Source organism: Crocodylus siamensis, chromosome 1 (genome assembly GCF_052110815.1).
Source record: "Crocodylus siamensis isolate JL-2025a chromosome 1, ASM5211081v1, whole genome shotgun sequence".
Taxonomy (NCBI): Eukaryota; Metazoa; Chordata; order Crocodylia; family Crocodylidae; genus Crocodylus; species Crocodylus siamensis.
This window is the reverse complement of record NC_143395.1, coordinates 196,473,298-196,486,401: the sequence shown is the minus strand read 5'-3', so window position 1 is coordinate 196,486,401 and position 13,104 is coordinate 196,473,298. Positions and strand designations below refer to the sequence as shown.

The following is a 13,104-nucleotide window of genomic DNA, read 5'->3' as shown; positions in this document are numbered from 1 at the left end:
ATTTTGTGTGTGTGTGTGTGTGTGTGTGTGTGTGTGTGTGTTGGTTTTATTGGAGCCGTAGGTAGACAGAACCATTTGGGATGGCGCAAAAATCTCTGTAAACATGGCGCACAAAAAACACCCAGAAAAAAATAATATATATATATATATCTATATATATATAGAAGGAATGAAACCGGACCCCCAAAAATAGATATGTGGAGGGAGGGAAACAAAACAAAACAAACAAACAAACAAACAAAAAAAAAACCCAAGAAAATTAGGAGCGGGGGGAAACAACCAAAGTCCATAATAATAATAATTATAATAATAATAATAATATTAAGAGTGTCCCCTCGATAGTTTCGCGTGTGAAACACCAGTCTCTCTCTCTCCCTCGCAGGCTCACCAAGTCCATTGTTGGGCTTGCACCAAGTGATGCGCTGTGGGGTACTGGGGGTTGCTGGCGGAGCTGTACTGGGCGTTATATTGCATGTGCTGTAGAGACTGGGCGCTATAGGCGGAGAAGGGGATCCCCGCCTGGAAAGTGGCGGCAGCCAAGTCCTGAGCTTTGAGCGTGTGGCAGGGCTTGCCGTCCCTGACTAGCACCGGCACGGCGACCCGGCGCGGGGAGGGGAGAGGAGTCACTTCCATACCTTTCTCGGCCCGGGCCCGCTTCATCTTGTAGCGGTGGTTCTGGAACCAGATCTTCACCTGCGTGGGCGTGAGGCGGATGAGCGAGGCCAGGTGCTCCCGCTCGGGCGCCGACAGGTACCGCTGCTGCCGGAACCGCCGCTCCAGCTCGTAGGTCTGCGCCTTGGAGAACAGCACCCGCCGCTTCCTCTTCTTGCCCGCGTCCGCGCCGCCCGCCGCCTCCTTCTCGTTGTCCGGGGACTCGTCGGCCGACGGCTCGGGGGACTTGGCGGCCGCGTCCTGCGGCGCGGTGCCGCCCGCCAGCCCGTGCACTGCGGAGAGGCCACAGGGGCAGGGGGTCAGCGCGGGGCTGCCTCCTGCTCTGCCCCGGGCAGCACCCGCCCCCCTGGCAGCGCCTGTGCGCGGGGCACGGGCCGCCTCGCCCGGGCACGGCGCGGGGACCCGCTCCGGAGGCACTGCCATGCACACGCGCCCTGGGCATGGCCGGGGGGGCTGCGCGGGGAGGCGCGCCCACGTGTGTGTGGGTTGGGGGGCTCCCCAGCCCTGCACCCACGTGTACATAAGGGTCTCACATATATATCTGCACGCGCGCACACACAGATCTATAGAGATCTATATACAGATATATATACATATATCTATAATACATATGCATACATACATATCTAGATATCTATATAAAAGTCATAGCCATCCGTTCCTCCCTCCTACCTCCATTCCTCCATCCATCCAAATACATACATACATACATATGTGTGGGTATCTATATGTAGCTATAGGTATAGATAGATACAGATATACACACATGCATATCTATATGTATATATATAGAGAGAGACAGAGAGAGAGATGTCGCTCTTTCTTACACCTCTTTCCCCAGCTACAGGGCTCAGGACTGTCTCTTCCAGCGAGTCGCTTTGGGGGGCTACGTGGATTGTTTTTTAAAGGATAATTCAACAAGCCGTTCATTGATCCTCCCCCCAGCCGCCCCACCATTGAGACATTTCTGAACTGTCCAACACTGCCACACAAGGCTGGCTCTGTTTATTAGTAAAAACTTGCCCCGGGGCTCTTTTTTAGACCTCGGAATGAGACTTTTGTAATGTTTTTTTTTTTTCAGGCTGGGCTTTCGTTCCTTCTTTCTTTCCAGCTCCCTCTCCCTCTCTCTCAAGAGAAAAACAAAAAATCTTGGGGGAAGCAGGAGACTTCCCAAGCCTTAAGCAGGGCGATCGGAACCCAGATCCAAGAAAACCTCCCCCAGTGCCTCCCTGCGGCTGACTTTACTTAAGCCCGCCCGTGTCAAAAATCAAGAGCCGGGGGGCAGGCGAAGCCCGCAGCCCCCATCCGGACGGGAGAGCGGCTCCTTGCCCCGGAGCCGAGGAGCCGGGCGGCGGCGGGTGACGGCTGGAAGTTGCACTACTTACAGGAGTACTGGATGCTCTCGGTGCTCGCGAGCCAGCGCGTGTAGGGATTATCGCTATTATCATAGAAAGGGTTCTTCAGAGGCAGCGACTGCACAGCGTCCAGGGGGCTTTGCCCCAAAACTCCTGTTTTCTTGGGGGGCTCAGAGCCCTCGTTCTCCTCCTCGGCTCCTTCCGCGATGGATCCCTCTTCATCGTTGGTGTCGGGGAGATCCAAAATGTCCTTTACAGAAAACCCGGTCTTTGTGTTGGTCAGAGACATATTCTGGCCCCGAGGAAAGTTGAAGCACCAGTTTGTCAATCCTCCTGCTTCACGCACACACCCCCCCACGCAAAAAAAAAAAATCCCCAAACCCCACGCACCGCCCTGCACACCCACACCAGCCAGGAGGGAGGGGTGCGCGCGTGTATGTGTGTGTGTGTGTGTGTGTGTGTGCCAGGAGAGACTGCGATAAAAAAAAAAGTACCCGCCGTCACACAGCTAGGAGTGGGTTAGATGGAGATCTAGCTAGCGGGCTCTATATATTTTTTACAGGCTTGCTCTGCTCTGGAGGAAAATCATAGGAGCCCGACTGACAGCTGGTTGGTGCAATAGTTTGTAACTCCAGGGGAAAAAAAAGAAAGAAAAATTGCCCAAGTGCCTTTACTTCGGGGTCTCGTTTAAGCACACTGAGCGATTGCCTGCTGCTTGCAAAAAATAAGCCATTGCTGGAGTGAGCAGTCCATATAAGGTTGGTCCCGACACATGAACCTGCAGAGAGGAGGAAAAAAAAATACATTAAAAACGCAAAAGGTTGGCCACGTGTGGGCGGGTCTTAGGAGTCAAGTGGATGAAGACAGTGTTTGCAGATGTGAAATTGCGGGTTTGGGGAGGACTCTCGGAGACTCTGCCATTGGTGCTGTAGCACATGATGAGTGGTATAACGTGTCAATTAATTACCAAGATGGGGAGGGCCTTTTCAGGCCGTATTTACATACAAAGGAGCTCCAAGCAGCCTCGTCCTGCTGCACACTCCAAAGTCTGCGCGGTTTAACAAATTGCCTCCAAAAAGCACAAAAAAAGGGAGGAAGAAAACAACCCAAACAAACCAAAACAGCAACCACACAAATAAATAAATACGAATACTCATAATCGTGCACACGCTCACACGAATGTACCAGCCTCGTCTCACCCTGCCCTGATGCGAAACTCGCTTCGCAGCAAGCCCGAAAGCGGACTCGCCTCCCTATTTCCCAAGGAGAGCTATTCAAATGACTAGTCGTTACCTAAGCGAGATGCTGCTCAGATGGCAAGAGACCAACTTATGTAAACCTCCTAGGTCAATATTTTGGTTGAAGCTTAAGGATAAGTACTAGAAATTAAACAGCAAGTAATTGATTCTAGTTTGCTTCGAAATCAACCAAACTGGCAATGCACGGGATCATTCAGCACCCACATCGACCGGGGAGACTGGGGGGGAGGGTTGTGCTTTATTTGCAAAGGATTTCTTTCTTTCCTTCTCTCTCTCTCTCCTTCTCCTTCCCTAAATAAGATCAAGTGGTTAATTTGCTCGGGTAGCCAGGCTTGAGCAGCGGACTCCGGCACAGGAGCATCTTCCGGATTTTTCACCGAGGCTGTAAATTCGGGGGGTCGATGTGTTTTTTGCTTTTAGCAAGCCATTTTATTAGGTGAGCGCTCTCACAAGCACCCAGGTATACCCGCTCACACGCGAACGCCGCCTGCACGCACATGGTTTGCCATCAGGACAACAACCCAGGGTGGTGTGCAAGGACACATTTGTGCACCCACCAAACGCACGCATGAGCTGGCCAAAAGAGGAGCAGCACGTCTACAGATATGCACGCACACATATGCGCACACGCGGGCGAAACGCACATTTCTGGGCATAAGAACAGGAGCAACATTACAGATCTACGAGCACACGTGTGTACCCACGCACGCTCACATATTATCTGGTGCACGAATACGAGCACACTCAGGTAACTAGAGCTGTACAAACATAGATGGGTGCACACACAACGTATTATTTAGCATCAGGATAATAGCACACCCCGCTATCAGCATACATAAGTGCACACACCAAACACATTTGGCATAAGAAGTGTCACATGCTCAGGTGTCCCTACATATACAAGCACACATCGGTACACGCCACCCACGTTTTGGCGTACGAGTGGCAGCCTCCTGAACTTGAAACTTATGGGGGGCGGGAAATCCTCCTTTAAAAATTGCAGCCCTGACCAGGCAGCTCGGCTGTCTCACACTTCCCTGCCTGCTGCGAGACTGCGATCGCTTCTCTCTGTCTCTGCCTCTCCCCCAGCTCCATTGCAGCCAGCTGAAATGTGGCGAGCAGAGCTCGGAGTCCGCGGGGGACACGGGGCAGAGGAGATGATTTCCCAGCCACTGTGTCTTGCCACCAACTTTTCCCCCTTCGCTGTCGCCTGCTCCGCGGCGCGCTGGGTTGAGCGCGGAGGGGAGCCCAACCCAGTAGCAGTCTCCCATTCTCTTTCTTGACCTACTAACTGCCCCCGGCCCACCTCCATGGGATGAGACTTTCTACAACTCAGGGCATTGTTTATCTCCTGAAATAGTTGGGTGGGGTTGTGTGTGTGTGTGTGGAGGATAGGACTTGGCTACATTCAAAACTAAATGCAACTGGACAGAGTGATTCTGGATGAGCCCTGCTTCTATTTTCTGCCAAGGGAAATACAGGACTGGGGGGCGGGGTGGCCCTCTCCAACCCCATTTTTGGGGACCCCCTGCATTTCTGCTTTTCTTTCCCAAGACCGGAGAGGCCGATGCTGGAGGAAGGCTCCTTTCGAGCCCTGTATTCTTGTTGATCAGTTTATTTTTGCCGGTCCATCCGCGCCCCCCCACCCAGCCCCCTCCACCTCTGCCTCCCATCTCGTATGTGATGTGGGTGACAATGCTGGAGGGTTTTAGCAAGTCCCTGAGCGCATCATGGGTGGTCGGGCCGGGGCAAACACAAATACAAACCGATTGCTAAGCTGCGAACAATGGACGAAATGTAGACAAATGTCCGGCTTCTGTTGGAAGCTTTTGTCCTAGCTCAGTTTTTGCATTTATTTCAGTGGCGAAATAATACATGATTGACGCCCTCTTTCAATGTGTTCTAACTGTTTGGAATAAATCTGAGGTTGTTCCTAGTTGTCATGGCATTCAACTGCTTTCAATGGACTATCTCTTCATTCATTTCTGAACCCCACCACAATATTAAGGAAACTCCTTCATGTCGATGCTCCCTGACTCTTCTTTCCCTTTTCACTCCGGGTTTTTTTTTTCTTTTAATTTTGAACAAAAATGATCGAATCCCGGCCTCCCCGCCCGGCCAGTTATTGCCTTCAGTTATTTATTTATTCGCCTGTTTCCCTTGCGCCGGGAGGACGCACATGGGACCAAGTGAGGGAAGGAGCCCTGGGGAGACGGAATGCTTTAGTTAAGGAGCAACATAACAGGGGCGGCATGCACCCAAAGACCTGTGATTGTATCCCAGGAGGAGCAGCCAAGAGGAGATGCCAAGGCTCGCACGCCCAGGCTGGGTGTTGGCTGGATGGGTGGGTGGAAAATGATCGCCCCGCCACACCAGTCCCGGCAAAACTGGGCGAGGAGAAAGAAGTTTTAAGGGGGGGCGGAGATCGCGATCTGCGAGCAAAGACCAGCTTAGACTGTCCTCGGCCACCTTGCAGGACAATCCTGTGCCAGGCGTTGGTTTTTTACATGCAGGCAGGGAGCAACAAGAAGAAGAACGACGACAAAAAAAAAAAAAGATGCCACCTGGAGACATCTTTCATAGGCCGCTGGGGGGACAGCTTCCCGGGGGGGCTGATTGGCAAGGTGTCAGGGAGCCAAGTGCACCTAAATGAAGGGCCCTAATTAGACAAAGCAGGAGTGAAAGTGAGTTATGGGGTGTTATCAATAGGGAATGGACTGCATCTCTCACGCACACAGTCACTCTCTCTCTCACACATACACAAGTGCGATGAACCTGTTGGCTGTGCTCTCTCCCAGACCACCTGATAGGTAAATATTTTCCTAAGGGAAAACCAGAGCTCCAGGGTCATTAATCACGCTGCAGTTGGAGTAGGATGACAATGGTCCATTGAGAAGCACACACCGGCTAAACAACACAGTTGGACTGTGACCAGCTATTCTCCTTTGTACACAAAGACCTGCAATAAGTCATAATGTTGAACCACTCTTGTCTCTCACACTCCTACCTCCTCCCCCACCAACCCCCCCTCCTTCTGAAACCTTGCTCCTAAGTCACCAACCCAGCCTCACGTGTCGCCTGAAATTCTCACAACTATTAGTAAAATGAACCCCCCAGTCCCTCCCCCCAGCCCCGACACGCACATTGTTTAGCAAGGTCATTTTCATGATCTAAGGGAAATGGAATGAGCTGGGGTTAATCTGCGCTTGCCTCCAGTCCATACACCCACTCTCTTCCCCGGGTGCCAGTTCTGGGTTAGGAGCTGGGCTACTTTTAAGCACACGCTCATATCTGGCTGCGTTCAGACCCAGTGTGTGTGGCGCGGTCATTTGCAACTGAAAAGCAAGGCCGGCCCATCTCCAGGAGAACAATTTTTTGGAGTGGGAACACGCTCCTAGAAATCAGAGAAAGCATCTGGGCCTTTCCTGAGACATCCATGCTCACTGCAAAGGAGATCACTCGCCACCCCTCCTCCCGCCCCCGTTTGTAGGTGGGATGGTGTGAAACTCCTCTGATCTAAGCAGGTGTGCACCCCAGAGGCCAAGGGCAGAGGGGTCCCTGCTGCAGGAGATGCAGTAAGACAGGTGATGAAACAGCCCCTTCTCTCTGCGCCTGATCCGGTGCATGGGCAGTCGCAGCTTAGTGTTAGATCAGTGGAAGGATTTTTTACAGAGGGTTGATTTAAAGCGAGCTTTTCCCACCTCCGATTTACACGGTATTTTAAGATTGTCAGGGGAGCAGGAGAAAAAAAAAAGGAAAAAAACCCAAAAGCCACAGTGTTCGCATCTCGTGCTAGCCTTTTAAAAGGGTACGCAGGCTGCCCCGTGTTAAAGATCCTTCCAGCCTTTCACGTCTTGCTTGATTTTTACCCCACTAACCACCACCACTCCTAGTCTCTGACTTGGGTTTTTAAAAATTATTATTATCATTTAAACGGCCCCCTTGTCTTCTCGGAGCCGAGGAGGAGAGATCCCACTGGGAGAGGGGCTTGGACGAAATTTGGGGGCAGGAGGGAGGCAACTGGCTGTGGGTGAGGCTCCAACACTTTCCAAAGCGGAGGGTTGCGCTTAAGCAACTCCCCTCCCTCCCAAATATTTTCCTTCTTTCTTTGGGTCTTTTTTTTTTTTTCCAGGCGAAGTGATTAGGAGCAGGGGGACCCGGCGCCACAGAGCTTTGCGGGGAGATTTCCAGCCACCTCCTTGTTGGCCGCCCGCAGAGTTTCTCATCTTATTCTCCACGAGATGAATCTGATCTGTGAGCTGTCCCCGCGAGTATACTTCCTCTTCTCCCTTAGGTACACGCCACTCCAGGCTCCGCAACTCCCAGACCTCCCCAAGCCGCGGCTGGTTTCTCTAGGAGCAAAGCCTCCCACTGCCTTGGGAGCAGGGGGTGGGGGTAGGGACGGGAGAGCTGACCCCGCTGTTTAAAAATGCGGGAATGCTGCTCCAGACGGATCCCGCTGAACTTAAGCTCCGGGCTGAGGGGCTGTTTGAACAGCGGAACAAGAGGCTGCAGAGGAGAGAGAGGTGCGTGTACACAGGATAAGTGGCTGTACTTCAATACAAGTGCCCTCCAGGACCGGGGAAGTGTTTACCTGTTTACTTTCACAGGTAGCTCAAACACAAGGAGTTTGGGTCCTGCAATCATTTCTGCAGTGCGGTCCCTCTGGAGCACCCCCACCCCCTGGCAGGACAGCCCGACTCCGATCGGCCCTGGGGCAGGAGGGCTCTTCCCCCGCTCCGCATCACACACCCGAGCGATCGGGAGTGACATCGCGTGTGCACGGGGGCTGCGAGATACGGATCGGCCCTCAGCAGCCTGCCACGGAGCCGCTGCCGCTGGAAGAGGGCACGCCTACACGCGTGTACACCCACATGTACTCGTGCCTCGCAGATGCACGCCCCCCACCCCCGCCGTACCTCTGGATGCACACGGAGGTGTCAAGTCCCAGTCCCCCAGACCTATGCGTGTGTGTCCCCATAGGGCACATTCCACACGTGCACCCCGCATGTATTTGGATAGATTCAAACACCACCGCTGCATGTACACCCTACACATATTTGCAAGCATAAGAATAGGTACATTACTGAGCGAAACTCACTGCATGCATTTGTGTACCGACTTGTCTGTATTTAATGTATACTGCACGTCAATACTTGTACACGTCTACTTGTACACATACACACATTTTCTGCTACCTGCCCCCCTACACGGTATGTAGATACATCGTATGTCTGCGCAATACAGATAGGCATATACATGATACACATATACACACGCAGAGTAAGGGAAATCTAAGTCGGCGGCTTGGGTCCTGGGCTCTTTTCTGCAAGATCAAGTCAGCTAGTGGCACCGACTACTTTGGCCTTGATGCAAACATTATCCCTACGGAAAGCCGCGCATTATTTCCCCCGCTAGTGGACAGAAATCAGCAGAAAGCGCAAGGTCTTTCTATTTATCTGAAACCCCACTCATTTGTTTGACTTCATTGGCTTTCTTGAATGGAGAGGTGTTTAACAGTTCTTCCCTCCCCACCCCCCAGCCCCGTACAGTATATATGGGGCTGACCTGTAACCCATCACAACATCCCATCTCCGATAACAGCCTTCAAGTGGATTAGTTTATTGTCTGATTAGAGCAAAGGTGCAGGCAATTGTTTTCATTCACTCCAGACAAACAAAACATATTGCACCTTAACGCTTGGGTGAGGATTAGTGGAGCTGACACAAAGCCATTGTGGGGAGGGGAGCATTTTATCTCTGCCTTGATACTCCTAGGATAGGATACACTTGAAATCAATGGGGGAAGGAAAATATAACCCAATCTCCTCCTGACAATTGTTATGAAGAGATTCACCTTCGAAGCATCCCCCCACGCAACAATATCGCTTTTGTTTTAAAGTGTTGAAAGGGCTGCTTTAGTAAGAGGGGTCAGCTTTTGTGGCCGATAAAAAAAAAAATAATAAAGCATCACTTCTAAATATACCATACAAGAGCCCTTCCCGTGAATAGACCATTTAAAATTTCATTTAGCTACCCAGCGCCCCGGATTGCAACCGTTTTTCTATCCTTAGATATATATAAAACGACCACATTTACATGGGCGTGCTGCTGCACTTGACTTAAGTACTCCTGGTTTTGTTTCGTGAAGCACTTTGCAACGTCTATGGCAAGAAAGAGAGATAACAATAACACACACGAACCCCCCCCCCCAGTCTAAGCAATATGCAAGGGGTAGAATAAAGAGACTTTATCGGATGCAAGAATTGTATGAGGGATGTGTGTATATGTCTATCTATCTATATATAGAGAGAGATCTTAGTTCTGTTTGGGTTTTGAAATGGCAGAATAACTGCTTACAAGGGTGTAGGTCTAATAGGAAAAAGGTTGAGGGTCTGATGGGGAAATGTTTTTCTCTTCTTTTCCTAGCTGGGGAGATGGGGGGAAAATGTCTCTCTGTGTGTTCCTGGACGAAGAAAGTGCAGTAATAGAGAGTTTTACAGGGTTTGGTGGGTTTTTTTTCCCCAAGGCTCCCGCTTTGTGAAGGCAGTGTTCACATTCCCCTACAAGATCAAGCGAGCTAGAGAAAGCTACTCCCAAGCCAGCGAAAATGCCCCACTCGCTTTGCCTTTCTCACGGATCGTCCTTAGGACAGAGGAATCCAAATGAGCTTTTTAGTATTCTGATTATTCCCCAGCCCCAACTCTGATAACACGCTTCCAATTCACTATTAAAAGAAAATAAAAAGGGGGAAAAAAGAGAAAACCACCCCGAGGCACCAAATTGTAATAGAAATTAGGATTTTTTTTTTCCTTGCCCCTCTGGGCTAATCGGTCACATTGTGGGTTATGTCAGCCCCGGGGGCACATGTTAGGACTTTGATAAATGCACGTTAATGAGATCTTTGAAAATGTTGCCAATACAAATCAGAGACAAGACCAACTCTTTGCAAGGGATGGAGGCGGAGGGTGATGGTTCAAAGACAGCTCGCTCGTGGTCCTCGCAACGCGGAACAATTTCTTCTCTATTTTTCTCTCCCCCTCCCCAACCCCGTAGTAAATGTTTAAGTCTAGCCTTGGGGTTCTCCTTTGCTGCCTATTATAACTGGTTTATTGGGAAGCCAAAACGTTGGCTAGCCCTAGGCACCCCCTTCAGCTGCATTCGTTCCCATCTCTCTCTAATGATTAAACGTGTCTCAATGAGATTAAGCATTGTCAGCCTGCCTTCAGAAATATTCTTCTTTGCACAGGGGGTGGGGGGAAAGAAAGAAAAGCAACTCCTCTTTTTGATAAGAGCAATTTGAATGTAGGAGATTTATATTTCTTCCCGAAGCCCGGCGCTGAAACCCGCTTGCTTATCTGAATTTACTCCTTAACTAGATCCACGCCTGAAGTGGAAGACTTTTACATTTTTTTAAAAAGCCAATTATACATAAACATCATCATTACTTTTAAAATAATTCTCCTTGACAAGGGAATTGGGAGCTGTAGTTTATTTGAGTCACGTTACAGCCCCCCCTCCCCCCACTGCTGCGATTGTGAAGGGAAAATAATAGAGGTGGCTGGATTTGCGGTTCTAAAATGAAATGAACTCTAAAGCAAACCAGCCCGGTTCAGAGGGAGAGCTGGAGCCCAGTGAAACAAGCAGGCAAACTTTGCAGCGCTGGAATGAGGATGCTAAGGGGAAGAGGAGAGAGAGAGAGGGGAAAAAAGCCCCCCTCACCTAGATCAAAGCCTCGCTTTAAGTCATTAAGGTGGAGATGAAATAATAACTGACTGCAACTTCCTGCCGGGGCGAGAACCCCAGCCGCCTGCGGATCGCTACTTTTGAACCATTCTTGATCCTCTGGCGGGCTCTACTGACTCAAGCGAGAAGTGTCCTGCAGCAGCCGCTTCCCCGGAGCAGGGAGGGTGCGGGGTTGTGACACGGGCCCGGCTACCTTTCCCCCCCGCCAAGCCCGCATGCATGGCTCTCGGGGAGGCTGATCCCTGCCCGCCGCGGGCATCTGCTGAGCGGGACTGGGCTGGGAGCGCAACGCGGGGCTGTCGGGGGCCCGGGCCAGCGCCACGCGGGGGCGACCGCCGCTCACCCCGTCCTGCCCTGCCCTGCCAAGCCGCTCGCCCTGCGGGGATGCTGTGTGTGTGTGTGTGTACGTGTGCGTGTGTGTAAGACTCTCCCTGCCAGCCAGTCCTCACCTCCGCCTCTCCCCTTCCCTCGCTGACTTTACGAGCCTCCCGGAGCGCCCGGCAGCCAGCTGCTCGCCTGTGCCCCGCGCAGCGCCAGGTGAAACTTTAACCAGGTCCCTCTGTGTGCGTGTGTGTGTGGTTGGTGTGCAGGTGTGGGCGCGTGTGTGAACCAGGTCCTTCTGTGTGTGCGCGCCCGTCCCAAGTGTCTGTTTGAATCAGGTCCCTGGGTGTGTGCGTTCGTGTGCCAGGTTTCTGTGTGTGTCCGTCCTAAGTGTCTCCGTGTTTGAATTAGGTCCCTGTGCGCGTTTGTGTACCAAGTTTCTGTGTGTGTGTGTGTGTGTGTTTCTCTGTGTGTGTAGGTAGGCAGGAGGAGGAGTGTGTAAATCAGGTGTGTGTGTGTGTGAGCCAGGCCCTTCTGTGCCAGTGTGCGGCCGCCCGTCCCAAGTGTCCGCGGGTCTGAATCAGGTCCCCGTGTGCGCGTGTCCGTCCCGAGTGTCCACGTCCGCGCGTTTGCCTCAGGTCCCGGTGTGTGCGCGCGTGTAAGCCAGGTCCCTGCGCGCGCGGGTGCGTGTGCGCGTGTGTGAACCCGCTGTTCCTCCATGCCAGGCACGGCCCCCCGCCCCCCGTGCCCACCTGCTGCAGCCGGCGGGCGCCGCGGAGCTGCCCCCACAGCGAGGCCGGGCGGCGGCACGTGGCCCAGGTGCGCCCCGCAGCCGCCCGGCGCCGCCCGCCCTCCGCGCCCCGCGGCCGAGCCCCGCGCGGGGCAGAGCGCGGCTCACCTGGTGGGCGCCGGCAGCGCGGGGCGGCAGGAGCGCGGCGCGGCGCGCGCGTGTGTGCGGGGCGAGGGCGGCTGCGGGGGCTTTATATCCCCCCCGGCCTCGCCTCGGCGCCTCTCCGCTCCCCGCGCATTGTCTCCGCCGCCGTGCAGCGCTGCCCAAGTGGCCGCTCTCCTCCTCCTCCTCCTCCTCCTGCTCCCCACCCCCTCCCCGCCGCGCTCTGTTTGTTTTCCTGCCCGGGGTGTGACGTGCGGCAAAATATTGGCCATATGTTCATCGGTAATAAATTGGTCGGGAGCGCAAACACGCCTGCTCCCGCCCGGGCCGGCCTGGCCCGCTCGCCCTGCGCCCCCCTCGGCCTGGACCCCCGGCCCTCCCCGCCCGGCGCTGCTGGGTGACACCCCGGCCCCCGGCCGCATTGCTGGGTAGCTAAGACGCTGTGAAACCCCCAAGAGCCAGATGTGGCACGTTATTTATGTGTGAAAGCTCGTTTACATTAGATATGCTGATCCAAGCCTCGATAGCAGCGAGTTTGCCAGAGATTAAAGCTGGCCTCGCAGAGACAGCTACAGCTGCGGTCCTTTTTTTTTTTTTTTTTTGGAGCGGGTGGGTTTGGGAAGTGTGTGGGGGGCGGGCATCCTTGCAGCCTAGGAGTGTCACTGGTTTGCATCCACTTTAAGCCAAAGGCAGAAGCTCTCTATAAAAAAGGAGGAAAAGAAAAGCAAACCCCAACCCAACCACAGTTGGCAGGAAAGCAGGGATTTCCAGTGTTTTTTGTACAATGGATTAAATAAATTCACACAGGCTGCCCCAGATTACCCCTCACCCGCCTAAAAAAAAAGATGAACAGTTATTCA

The 13,104-nt window shown here is 52.8% G+C and overlaps 1 protein-coding gene across 1 annotated transcript; it reads right to left on the bottom strand.

The window, feature by feature from the left end:
* Positions 1-371: 371 nt before the first annotated feature.
* Positions 372-2,316, bottom strand: NKX2-2 (NK2 homeobox 2). The gene is made up of 2 exons (XM_090031556.1): positions 2,058-2,316; positions 372-944 (listed from the first exon to the last, which is right to left on the bottom strand). The coding sequence occupies exons 1-2, from the start codon at positions 2,314-2,316 to the stop codon at positions 385-387; spliced, it is 819 nt and encodes a 272-aa protein (XP_089887682.1). The 3' UTR covers positions 372-384.
* Between the last annotated feature and the right edge of the window lie 10,788 nt (positions 2,317-13,104).

Coding starts and splice junctions, on each gene's coding strand:
- NKX2-2 (XM_090031556.1), bottom strand. CDS start 2,316: ATGTCTCTGACCAACACAAAGACCGGGTTTTCTGTAAAGGACATTTTG. Junction 945..2,057: donor CGAGAGCATCCAGTACTCCT/GTAAGTAGTGCA, acceptor GCCTCTCCGCAG/TGCACGGGCTGGCGGGCGGC.